Genomic DNA, 13,309 nt, shown 5'->3' with positions numbered 1-13,309 from the left:
ACTGGAACCTACATCCACCTGAAAGTGCTTACTGTATTCCTCTCTTTGTCTCCTTCTACAATTTTTCTCCTCACACTTTCCCCCATTGCTAAACTGACAAATCTTTGATGCCCCAGGGCATGTCCCACAAAGCGTTCACTTCATTTACTCAAGTTGTGATATTAATTTCCCTTTTCTTCCATTTGATTCCTCAATAGTTATTCAATCCATAATCTATCATCTAATCTTCAGAATTCTCCTGTAGCACTGCAATTCAAATACTTCTATTCTCTTCTTGTCTGAATTGTTTATCTTCCCCATTTCACTTCCATACAATGCTACACTCCACACAAATAATTTCAGAAAAGACTTCCAAACTCTTTCCTTTTTTCTTTTTTAGATGTTAAGAACTAGCTTATTTTCACAAATGTTTTTCTTACGATGACCAGTCTGCATTTTATATCCTCTTTAGTTTAGCCACGACCAGTTGTTTTGCTGCCCAATAGCAGAACTCATCTAATACTTTTGTGTGTCATTTCCTAATAATTCCCTCAGCATCACCTGTTTAATTCTACTACATTCCATTACCCTAGTTTTACTTTTGTCAATGTTCATCTTATAACCAGACAAAGTCATTCATGAGTGGACAGCCAGATGTCAGTGCCCAATGGGCACAGTATTTTGGCAAGTGACTACATTGCCATCATCAAGTGCACTGATGAACTGACTGCCTGGAAGCTGGTATGGTGCTTCTATCACTTTAGCCCTCACTCTAACCTGTTGCTCTGTCTGCAGTTCACACCCAGGAGTGGAGGTGCATACAGGATTCCCCTGCCCCCTCCCTCCCTCTTACCAACAAGCTGCTCTGTTGCTGGACACAAGGATGCATTCACGGTGTCACATGGGCCACAGCAGCCTCTGCACAAAGGAAGGCCTCCAGATGTCAAACATCGAAATTCAGCCATATATCAGAAAGACAACCTCATGATGCTCCCTGCAAGACTATCGTCAATATCACAGCCAAAAATCTGGATGAGGATGCAGTTGCAGTTCTTGTGAAAGGATTCAGTTTTGTGTCAACTCATAAATCCATACCTATCATGGACATCATCAGCACAGTAAAACAGGTAGCTCCATGACTTCTACCTGAAACAGCTGAAGAATTATGTTGCGAACTCCATTTTCCTCTTACACAAACAAAACTGAACATCTTTACCATGTGGAGGGCAGCCACATATGAACTAAGAGAAGATCCAGATACTGAGGTCTTACCAACTAACAAAGGAAACACAACTATGGTCCTACCTCACCAGCATTACACTGACAAATTGTGGAGCCTGCTATGAGACAGTGCATACTGCAAGATCAAGACTGATCCTATCAAAAGAGTGCATGGAAGACTAGCACTTTTCAAACAATATATCTTGCTAGATACAGTAGTTAACAAGCTTTGAAAGAAAGTACCAGTTCCACTGAGACATTATGGACTTCCAGAGGTTCACAAAGAAAGGGGTCCCTTTATGCCACATTGTTAGCAGCACATACTCACTCCCCAAATATTTGAAGGACACGCTTAGCCCTTACATCAGGTAATGTCCACATCATATTCACAAGTCCATGGATTTTGTTTGATGCCTTTACAACTTTAAGCCTATGGATACAGACATCCTTATGAGGTTAGACATTGTCTGTCTTTTCACTAGAATGTCTTCACAAGAATCCTTGCAGCTTATTGGGCAAAACATGAGATACAGGCAGTCAGCCTTTTTAGGCATGTCTTGAAGTCAACGTAACTCCTTTTTGAAGGTGTTTACTATGAGCAGATGGAAGCAGTAGCCAAAGGAAGTCCACTTCCACTAGCTGTCACCAACATGTATACAGAACATTTACAGGAGGAAACCCTGGAATCAGCCCAATGAAAACCTACCTTTTTTTTCAATGAAACCTTCATCATATAGCCTCATGGAAGAATGATTTCCTCATACATCTCAGTTCCATGCAACAGAACATCAGTTTTACCGCAGAAGTCAAAGTGGATGGAATGTTCACCTTTCTGGAAGTTACAGCAATAAGAAGAGAGAATGGCATGTTGGGCCGCAATAGATATTATAAAAAAGATACAAACCAACCTTTATTTACATACAGACAGCTGCCACCACCTGGTGCAGAAGAATGGAGTGCGGTGCACACTGAAACATAAGGCTCACATCTGACAATGAGAGTTTCAATTGTGAACTCAGACATCTGAAAACAGTGTTCCAGAGGAATGGCTAAATGGAGTGGCAAACTCAGAGAGCTAACAGGAGAGGAACCTCGTGAGATGCAGCCATTGTGTTATTCCATTTTATGGTGCATTATTCAGAAAGGTATGATGAATTCTCCAGAAACACCAAGTGAAGACAATGTTCCAGCCACCAAAAAAATATGGACCTGCTTGATAGTATCAAGGATGACCTCAGACTACAGAAATCTGAGATCTGTCAGATACCTTGAAGTGTGGTATGATATATACAGTAAGAGCATGCATACTGTCGAAGATCATTGGCAAGAACACTGATACCACACCTGACTGCAGCAACCTAACATGTCAGTAATCATGAAACATTGCCTAGTACAATTACATGGAACAGATTATGGCCAGACTATTGTTCTGAAACATATATTGAACTTCTGGGACTGTGTCATTAAAGAATCTACCAAGATTTGTGTAAGGGAAATGCTGATCAGCCATGGTGGGGCCTATATCCTTAGTAAGTTCTAGGAACCTGCACTTAATCTGATTAAGAAGAGGAAGGAGATATGCCACAAGAAACTGACTTTAGGAGCAGGTGGAGCAACAACAGAGATACTGCCAGCACACGTCCATGGTTACAAACCGTGGATGAAGTAACATGTTGGTGCGAGGAGGAAGGGGTGGAAGGGGAGAGATGCTGGATGCACCTCCATTACTGGCTGTGGACCACTTCCTTCTTGCCCTCTCCTTTCTTTTCATGTTCTTCAACTCCTATAACTGCAGTCTGATTTCTATACAAGCTGTAAATAACCTTTCACTCCCATATTTTATCCCTACTACCTTCAAAATTTCAAAAGTGTATTCCAGTCAACATTGTCCAACACTTTCTTTAAATCAACAAATGCTATAAATCAAGGTTTGCCTTTCTTTCACCTATCTTATGAGATAAGTTATAGGATCAGTACGGTCTCAAATGTTCCTACATTTTCCTGGAACCCAAACTGATCTTCCTCAATGTTGGCTTTTCGTAGTTTTCCTATTCTCTATAACCAATGCGCATCAGTATTTTCAAGACTGTCCTTTTCAACTAATGGTTTGGTAAAACTTGCACCTCTTAGTGCTTGCCTTCTTTGGGATTAGAATGATTACATTCTTCTTAAAGGTATTTTAGTTGTCTCATATATCTTGCACATGAGATTGAATAGTTTTGTCATGGCTGGCTCTCTCAAGAATCTTAATAATTCTGAGGAAATGTCTGCTCCAGGGGCCTTGTTTTGACTTAGGCATTTCCTTCCTCCGTCAGATACTTCTCACAGTATCATATCTACCACCTCATATCATTTACTTCATAACTTAGAGCCCTTGTTATATATTCCTTACATTTTTCAGCTTTCCATTCTTTGCTTAGTACTCGTTTGCCACCTGAGTTCTTGATTTTCATACAGCTGCTTCTCTTTTCTCCAAAGATCTCTGATGTCTGGCCTCTACACAGCTAACCCTCTGTTTTGGTTGCAGGTGAAGCCGTCTCACCTCTGCAGGATCCTTTGTTCATGAAGAGTGGTCATTGGTATAAAAACTAAAATGTTTTGGTGTTAGTATGCTGCCATTAAGTAGACTATTTTTCTGTTGCCATTACCAGCGCCTTCCATCCTTGAAATCCGCACACTATGTGGTCATTTTGTCATCTTAAGTGTGAAACCTTTTGTTTTAATGTAGATCTTGTGCACCAGGTGTCTGATGTTAACCCATTCTGGCTGGCAGAGATATCTATGGGTGGCAAACCCACAATGTTGTTATTGTCCACGGCATTCTTAATGAATGGTGTGAAGTTTAACATTTGTAAACATGTATTTTTTCCTGAGCAGAAACCAAGCTTGCCTTTCTGTTACATCATTTACAGCACAGATTACTGAACTGAGTTTTATACTTTAAGTACGTTTTTATCACAGTAGGCAGCACAGTAGTTAAAACACTAGGCTTGCATTCAGAAGAAGTGGGCTCAAATTTTTATTCAGCCAACAAGATCTTCCTGTCCCATCCTTGTCTGGTCTGAGCTTGTGTTCCATGTTATCTTCTTATCAATGGGATATTAAACTTTAATCTTTTGTGCTTCTTTCTATCAGCTTTCTGGAGTTGTTGACAAGTAAATTAACCCTATTTTTTCCCTCTTGATACACTACACATATGTCTTGCAGTACTGCCAGGTCTTCTGGCTAGAGTAATAATATTTATAAATAATATACTGCCAAGATGTATAAACTATTTTGTATACTATGTGCAAATTTTCTAACAAGTTAAAATTCTGTACCGCAAATGAAACTCGTATTCAGACTTTTGGCCAACACGGACGATACCTGTTTGATGTATGTTGCTGAGGGATCGCTCATTTCGAAGATTCAGTATTACAATATGGGTACTGCTAGTCTAAATTCGTTTCTGCTTGGGGTATTAGTTTAGTGAGATATGCTAACTGCCCCTGCTGAGTTTGTAAATTACGACAAGAGTGATTGTTGACGAATGCCATTCAATGCTGGGATATTACTATTTCATGTAGATAATAAGAATTAGTTTACTGAGATATGACAACTGCCCCTGCTGAGTTTGTAAATTACGACAAGAGTGATTGTTGACGAATGCCATTCAATGCTGGGATATTACTATTTCATATGGATAATAAGAATAAGGCAGGGCCTACTGCAGATTAACAATAACTAACATTGTTTCGTTACACATGTGAAGTGTTACTGTTTAGGTCATAAACATGTATTTACATAACAAAAACAAAAAAAAAATTGTATCATCACTCATATCTCGCGGTTGCTTTTCTGCGTGACAAAATAGTAATCTTTGGCGCTCCTAGTTAAACTATCAACAGCGCTAGCAGAGGTGTGAAAAAATATAAATCATAGAATAATGCAACTGCAATCTGCTAAATAAATTCATCTTCCTTTCTTTTATCACATCTACTGCATTCTGTATTTTACTTATGAAACTTGAAACCAAATCTGAAGTCACATACCAGAAAGAAATGAAAAAAAAGTCTTTGGGTACGGTTTGTCTATGCCCGCAGTTTGTATTTCTTTTTTTTTTCTTTCTTTTTTTTTCTTAACAAACCGACTAAGAAATGTACATCGAACCACGACACTTGTGATTCTATGACTCTGTAATCTGGTCAGAGCTTCGAACCATTTTCCTCATCCTGTTACATATGACAAATCATTAACAATGTAGTAAATCGACATGCGTATGTCCTTTTAATACCAACCAACAAGTAGTAACACATTTCTGTTGCACACAACGTTGTCTATGAGCACAAACACTATTAAAACAAAGTGAAATATCGTGGGTGAACGTGTGCCAGAATAAACCCACATCTCGCAATTTCACTTAAAGATTGTTTACACTTGACACGTCACATGTACTGTAATGCCAAACTGGCAATAGTGCCAACTACGTTTGTTTACCGCCGCGTGTGCCGGTTATGGTTCGGCGCCAGTTGTTTGAAGAGAAAACAATTGTAAGGAACACATACTTGCAGATTGTCAGGGTTAATTTCAGAAATAAGTAATTGACAACAGAAGAAAAACATGACCTTACATTATTTTTGTACAATACAATGTTGTCTACATTTGTGGAAAGATAAAGTAGCATGAGATGTCATCAGTAGGTGCTCTGTCAGCGGAAAAGTTTATTAACACGCTGGCTAATTTCTCTCAAGTGGCTAGGTCATCGTGTCAGTAGTAACTCGACATAAAACAATAGTATCCAATACAAACCAAGTGTTGATTAAATGTTTTCTTTGTAGGTCAAGAGAAGGCATCTGCTGCAAAAACATGAGCGGAAGAGATGAAATCCTGTGCTTATTTGACGTGGATGGTACACTTACTGCACCAGTGCAGGTATTACAATTTGATTAATTTCTCGCCTGTCACCATCACATAAAATGTAAACAAAGTAAAACAGTGTCAAGTGCTCAGTTTGTGTTTTTATCGAGCACTTTTATTTGCGTGTACGTACTTCTCCCGATCCTCTTTATCAGATTTCAACATTTCTTCTAATATTAGCCCAGAATACCAAATAACTGAATAACATATTATTTCTGTACTTATTTGTCTCAATGGTTACTTACCGAGGACAGTGTTTTATAAAGTACAATTTCGTCATCTTAAAGAAAGAACATTCTCCTTTGTGAAAGTATATGCAGAGTTGAGTCATCTATTTTATAGGTTCATACATTACGTGAGTAAAACTCTTCTAAACATTAGAATTAATTTCCACACAAGAAGACTACTGTATGCGTATGCAAGTTTTAACCGTTACTTAGAAAAGTGCTGGAGAATGCAGTTAATCAGGATTCACATCAGCAGTTTATGATGTAGTCATCCACTGATCAAATAATTATAACTGCCTTTTGTGTTGTCAAAGGCTATATATTGCTGGAGTTTCAGGAGGGGATCCAAACTGAGATTAGTGCTTATTACAATGACATGTTAGTAAGGCACTTGAACCCTGTCACACAAGAAGTGCTTCTCTGTGATAGACTGCTCTCTCGTATGACTGCATATACAACAGATCCACTGCATGACCCGAAATTTCAAATGATGAAACATGCTCTTCACACTGTTAAAATTTAACTTGTCTGGGTGTTTAAAAGATCTCTGCAAAATTTGCTGATCACAATGAGGTCATCCAGACTATGCAAAGGTGATAGTGAGCCATGCTAAACACTTTCTGTTCTTGAGCTCATTTGTTAGTTTGTGACTAAGTGGATCAGTTGTATTGCAAAGCAGAAAGCAGACTGTCTGTCAAAATAGGCAACAATCATTATTGTAAGTATCTAGGTCTTGTGGATGGTGCAGTCCCTTAGTATATTTGTAGACATACGATGCCTATCCTCCATAGCACATGCACTTATTTGTTTGTATGTTTTAGCTATAGATATCCTTCACACATTCTTGTGTTTGCAGTGACTATTATTTTGACTTTGTGGTTGACACGTACTTGACTTGCCATGCATTATTTAGTAAAAGTTGTTTAAGAGTTACTGCTACAATGGAGCCTTTTCACACTACTAATAACATTTATCATGTCAGTTACCCTTCTTGTAAGATAGACTGCAGATTGCAGAGACTGCCGGGGAAAGAGGAGGTGGGGGTGATTGCTCATCTCAGCATTTATTTATAACTTACATGAATGCAGTCGGTAACAGTATTTCAACAGATGAAAAGTCCCCCCTTATTTTCAAGAAACAAAACATTGTTCGTTAGACCTACATAAGTCTAGTGGAGCTGATGGTTCATCTTCTAAATCATTAACTTATAACTTGAACAGAAATGGCCTATCACACTTTCTTTGGCATTACCTAAAATTAACTTTGTGTCATTGGATAATTTTCCACACAGAATAACATGGCAGAAAGCCCATGCCTACTACAGTAGTACAAGTTTATATGCCAACTAGCTCTGCAGATGATGAAGAAATTGATGAAATGTATGATGAGATAAAAGAAATTATTCAGGTAGTGGAGGGAGACGAAAATTTAATAGTAATGGGTGACTGGAATTCGTCAGTAGGAAAAGGGAGAGAAGGAAACATAGTAGGTGATTATGGATTGGGGCTAAGAAATGAAAGAGGAAGCCGTCTGGTAGAATTTTGCACAGAGCATAACTTAATCATAGCTAACACTTGGTCCAAGAATGATAAAAGAAGGTTGTATACATGGAAGAATCCTGGAGATACTAAAAGGTATCAGATAGATTATATAATGGTAAGACAGAGATTTAGGAACCAGGTTTTAAATTGTAGGAAATTTTCAGGGGCAGATGTGGACTCTGACCACAATCTATTGGTTATGACCTGTAGGTTAAAACTGAAGAAACTTCAAAAAGGTGGGAATTTAAGGACATGGGATCTGGATAAGCTGAAAGAACCAGAGGTTGTACAGGGTTTCAAGGAGAGCATAAGGGAACAATTGACAGGGATGGGGGAAAGAAACACAGTAGAAGAAGAATGGGTAGCTCTGAGGGATGAAGTAGTGAAGGCAGCAGAGGATGAAGTGCGTAAAAAGACTAGGGCTGCTAGAAATCCTTGGGTAACAGAAGAAATATTGAATTTAATTGATGAAAGGAGAAAATATAAAAATGCAGTAAATGAAGCAGGCAAAAAGGAATACAAACGTCTCAAAAATGAGATTGACAGGAAGTGCAAAATGGCTAACCAGGGATGGCTAGAGTACAAATGTAAGGATGTAGCTTATCTCACTAGGGGTAAGATAGATACTGCCTACAGGAAAATTAAAGATACCTTTGGAGAGAAGAGAACCACGTGCATGAATATCAAGAGCAACCCAGTTCTAAGCAAAGAAGGGAAGGCAGAAAGGTGGAAGGAGTACATAGAAGGTTTATACAAGGGCGATGTACTTGAGGACAATATTATGGAAATGGAAGAGGATGTAGATGAAGACGAAATGGGAGATAAGATACTGCGTGAAGAGTTTGACAGAGCACTGAAAGACCTGAGTCGAAACAAGGCACCCGGAGTAGACAACATTCCATTAGAGCTACTGACGGCCTTGGGAGAGCCAGTCCTGACAAAACTCTACCATCTGGTGAGCAAGATGTACGAGACAGGCGAAATACCGTCAGACTTCAAGAAGAATATAAAAATTCCAATCCCAAAGAAAGCAGGTTCTGACAGATGTGAAAATTACCGAACTATCAGTTTAATAAATCACAGGTGCAAAATACTAACGCGAATTCTTTACAGACGAGTGGAAAAACTGGTAGATGCGGACCTCGGGGAGAATCATTTTGGATTCCGTAGAAATGTTGGAACACGTGAGGCAATACTGACCTTACGACTTATCTTAGATGAAAGATTAAGAAAAGGCAAACCTACGTTTCCAGCATTTGTAGACTTAGGGAAAGCTTTTGACAATGTTGACTGGAATACTCTCTTTCAAATTCTGAAGGTGGCAGGGGTAAAATACAGGGAGCGAAAGGCTATTTACAATTTGTACAGAAACCAGATGGCAGTCATAATAGTCGAGGGGCATGAAAGGGAAGCAGTGGTTGGGAAAGGAGTGAGACAGGGTTGTAGCCTCTCCCCGATGTTATTCAATCTGTATATTGAGCAAGCAGTAAAGGAAACAAAAGAAAAATTTGGAATAGGTATTAAAATTCATGGAGAAGAAATAAAAACTTGGAGGTTCACCAATGACATTGTAATACTGTCAGAGACAGCAAAGGACATGGAAGAGCAGTTGAATGGAATGGAGAGTGTCTTGAAAGGAGGATATAAGATGAACATCAACAAAACCAAACCAAGGATAATGGAATGTAGTCGAATTAAGTCGGGTGATGCTGAGGGAATTAGATTAGGAAATGAGACACTTAAAGTAGTAAAGGAGTTTTGCTATTTGGGGAGCAAAATAACTGATGATGGTCAAAGTAGAGAGGATATAAAATGTAGACTGGCAATGGCAAGAAAAGCGTTTATGAAGAAGAGAAATTTTTTAACATCGAATATAGATTTATGTATCAGGAATTCGTTTCTGAAAGTATTTGTATGGAGTGTAGCCATGTATGGAAGTGAAACATGGACGATAACTAGTTTGGACAAGAAGAGAATAGAAGCTTTCGAAATGTGGTGCTACAGAAGAATGCTGAAGATTAGATGGGTAGATCACATAACTAATGAGGAGGTATTGAATAGGATTGGGGAGAAGAGAAGTTTGTGGCACAACTTGACTAGAAGAAGGGATCGGTTGGTAGGACATGTTCTGAGGCATCAAGAGATCACAAATTTAGCATTGGAGGTCAGCGTGGAGGGTAAAAATCGTAGAGGGAGACCAAGAGATGAATACACTAAGCAGATTCAGAAGGATGTAGGTTGCAGTAGGTACTGGGAGATGAAGAGGCTTGCACAGGATAGAGAGGCATGGAGAGCTGCATCAAACCAGTCTCAGGACTGAAGACAACAACAACAACTCAACATCTCAAGAACTTTCAAACATAGTGGTAATCTTAGCTAGATATATCGCAGAAACCTTTTCGTTAGTAGGTGTAAGTTTGGTATAGAGTCAAAAGCTTTTTGAAATTTCACAAACACTGAATGAACCAGCTTGTGTCTATCTATGATTGTCAAGATATATGTGAAAAGCACAAGTTTCACGGGACTAGTGTCTGCAGAATTCTTGCAGGATATCATCAAAATGGACATTTTATCCCAGGTAGATGAGTATCCTTGAAATGCAAACAGTTGATGTAGTGTAGTAGTTCTACGTATCAAGCCTGTGCTTTTTACATGAGGTGTAACCTGTGTTATTTTTTAATCATTGAGAACAGAAGTGATCTGTGGCAAACTATGGTTAAGAAAAAAGCAAATTGTCTTTCGACTGGACCTTAATGCCTTGTTGAATTTTAGTGATTTTCATTGTTGTTCATCATTACTAGCATTTATTACTACATCAGCCAGCTTTTATTTGAATGACAACAGCCTTTGAATTTCTTATAAACAGTAATGTTTCAAGACTGAATTGATCGTGTTGTGTGTTTCAATTAAATGCATCTTTCATTTATACCACTGTAAACCTACAGAAACAGCTGTGAAACAGACCATTTTTGTATACATGCAATATGCCAAACAGCTGTAAGTTTGGTGACTTCAAAGACAAAGCCCTATTTCAGTACCTGGTGCTAAGAGTGATATTTTAAACAGAATTTGCCATAACTTAAATTTTAAACAGAAAATTTTATTACAGCTTTAGAGATGATAGTTCTGTATCCCAATCTTGCTATAAGTGATGCATTGTATGCACGTTGACATAAACAAGTAATACATTGTGGTTTATCTGCACATGCATTGTCTATCTCTGGATTGGCAAATATTTATCTAACGGTGGAAATGTATTGTGTTTCACATTCACGTTGATTGGTCTGCAATAGTGTTCTTCAATAGTAAACTGATTAAAAACAGTTTGGCATCACCTGCATGAGAAGCACAATTTTATTTATTTATTTTTTAATTTTGTCGAAAACCTCTTTTTAAGTACCCTTTTGACAACAGGAAATTGCTATGTACAGCTATCTCAGTAATGAAACAAAGCATTCTTTGGTTGTGTATACAGAGTTTCCATTTATGATTGGGGCACTGTAACACTTGTATACTGTTGATTCTGTCAACATGCCTCAAATCGTCATTTCAAGCTTTGACATTGCAGCTACTGTCGCTCTACAAGAAGCTTTGTCAGCATAGGAAGTCACCCACTGTATTGGTGTTCACCCTAGTGAAGCATTTCAAACATTCGACTAATATCATGTGACACTGAATATAGAGGATCTGTCTTTTAGTGGTCACCCAGAGTCAACTACACCTCCTGCTTCCTGCAGATTAAGGCACTTGGACATTCTGAGGAGACTGCAACAGAACTTTGTGTTTTCTTTTTTGGGAGCACAGTTTTGAACATTATAGTAAGCTTCTGTGTGGCCTGTAGGTATCCATTATGGGCAACAATACAAATCTTCCATCACCATGGTGCACGAAGAAGATGGACAGGGAATGCCTGGAATCTAACCTGGATTAGTAATATCAGATTTGCTTCATTCATGAATGCAGGATTTGTTTTATGCTTAATGATTGGATTAGAAAACTGTAAAAACATACAAGTAACAATACAAGCCAACAGATTCAGCAGGGATGTGGTTCAGTCATGGTTTGAGCTGATATCATATGCAGATGTTGGACACCTTTCATCAATATCAAGATTAACTTGAATGTTGTACAGTACTGGGACAGGATACTCCAAATTATTGTCCACCCCTACAGCCAACATATCATGATGGGTTAATTTTTCAAGTCGATAATACATGAGCATAATGCACCAAACTTATGAATACTTTCCTGTAGGAGGTAGTAATCAACCAAATGGAATGGCATGTGGCATCTGCTGTCATGAAACCAATTGAGCATGCTGAAACTTGAAGTGTGTTGTCACAGGCACTCTCCTCATGCACTAGATTACCTCAGGAAGACCACTGGTGAAGACAGACAGTTCACTTTGAGGCTATCTGTTGGATTCCATGTCCAGTGGGATACAAGCATGTTGCAGAACAAGCGGTGGAGAACATCGTATAGAATGTTACCCAATAGGAGATTTTGATTTCACAAATTAGTTCTTTTTTCTTTTCATATAGGGCTTATTATTTTATTCCCTACTTTTCTTGACTCAAATGTCTCATACATTCACAGAAATAATCATCTTGTGGTGCAGATCTTCTATGTTTTGAGTAATCGAAAAACTGGATTGCCACACGAACACAGGCAAAGAAGTAAGCCTATTTATTTCGCCAACAACACAAGAAAACGTACCACAACTTCAAAACTATGGCATGTTGTATATTGTGTAGCATAACAGCTACCAAAACAAGAGGACAATAACATAATGTAAGTTAAAAAGAAAAATAGAACCCACTGATGATAACACAAAACTGCTGAAACATGTATGGGTGAAACAAAAGAAAAAAGGTGTCTTGCATAAGGCGGAACTTCTCATCCCATCCCAAAGCAGGTAGCACAAAAGTATTTTGGATCAGTGCAGATTCATATATTAACAGTACTCTTATATTTTAATTATCAGCTATAACTTCCTATAGTTAAAAATTGTTAGTTTCTGCACCCATAAATCATGTACAGCTTCCAAAACCATGGACTTTTACTACCACTCTGTAAATGTAACATTGGCTTATGCCTACATCAAAACGTGATTAACTCATCTCCATATTACATTTATTTTAAGCTGAAAATAGTTGCTGTGCATAAGTGGAACAATGATCCCTTGACAGAAAGAGAACAATAAAGTTAGTACTAAATATGTTTTTGGATGGGGTCCGCCTTTAGCAAAACACAATTTTGTTTTATATCTAAACAATGTTTCAATGCAGTTATTTTATGGCTGTTAATCATAAAGAATGTTCTTTACTATACACCATGTGGTGAAAGGATACGAATACATAATTGTGTGTGTTCTTCAAAATTTGTATTTACGATTTTAAAAACTAATATTTACATGTATACAAACAGTAAAGAGCATTCTTTACG

General features: G+C 38.2%; 2 protein-coding genes across 5 annotated transcripts in view; one reads left to right on the top strand and one right to left on the bottom strand.

Annotated features, from left to right (window-relative positions):
• The window catches only part of LOC126328110 (N-sulphoglucosamine sulphohydrolase), a 110,626-nt gene extending 105,040 nt beyond the window's left edge, over positions 1–5,586 (bottom strand). The window contains exon 1 of the mRNA XM_049995981.1: positions 5,478–5,586. Within this exon, the coding sequence (XP_049851938.1) occupies positions 5,478–5,586 (109 nt within the window). The remainder of the gene's footprint in view (positions 1–5,477) is intronic.
• Positions 5,587–5,628: 42 nt separating this feature from the next.
• The window catches only part of LOC126328126 (phosphomannomutase), a 41,371-nt gene continuing 33,690 nt past the window's right edge, over positions 5,629–13,309 (top strand). The window contains exons 1-2 of one of the 4 annotated variants that reach the window (XM_049995982.1): positions 5,629–5,729; positions 6,018–6,111. In XM_049995982.1, coding sequence (XP_049851939.1) covers positions 5,629–5,729; positions 6,018–6,111 — 195 coding nt within the window. Of the gene's footprint in view, positions 5,730–5,823; positions 5,950–6,017; positions 6,112–13,309 lie in introns of those variants that run through there. The other 3 variants (XM_049995984.1, XM_049995983.1, XM_049995985.1) reach the window with 3 other exon arrangements.

Source organism: Schistocerca gregaria, chromosome 2 (assembly GCF_023897955.1).
Source record: "Schistocerca gregaria isolate iqSchGreg1 chromosome 2, iqSchGreg1.2, whole genome shotgun sequence".
Lineage (NCBI taxonomy): Eukaryota > Metazoa > Arthropoda > Insecta > Orthoptera > Acrididae > Schistocerca > Schistocerca gregaria.
This window is presented reverse-complemented; position numbering and strand designations above follow the sequence as displayed.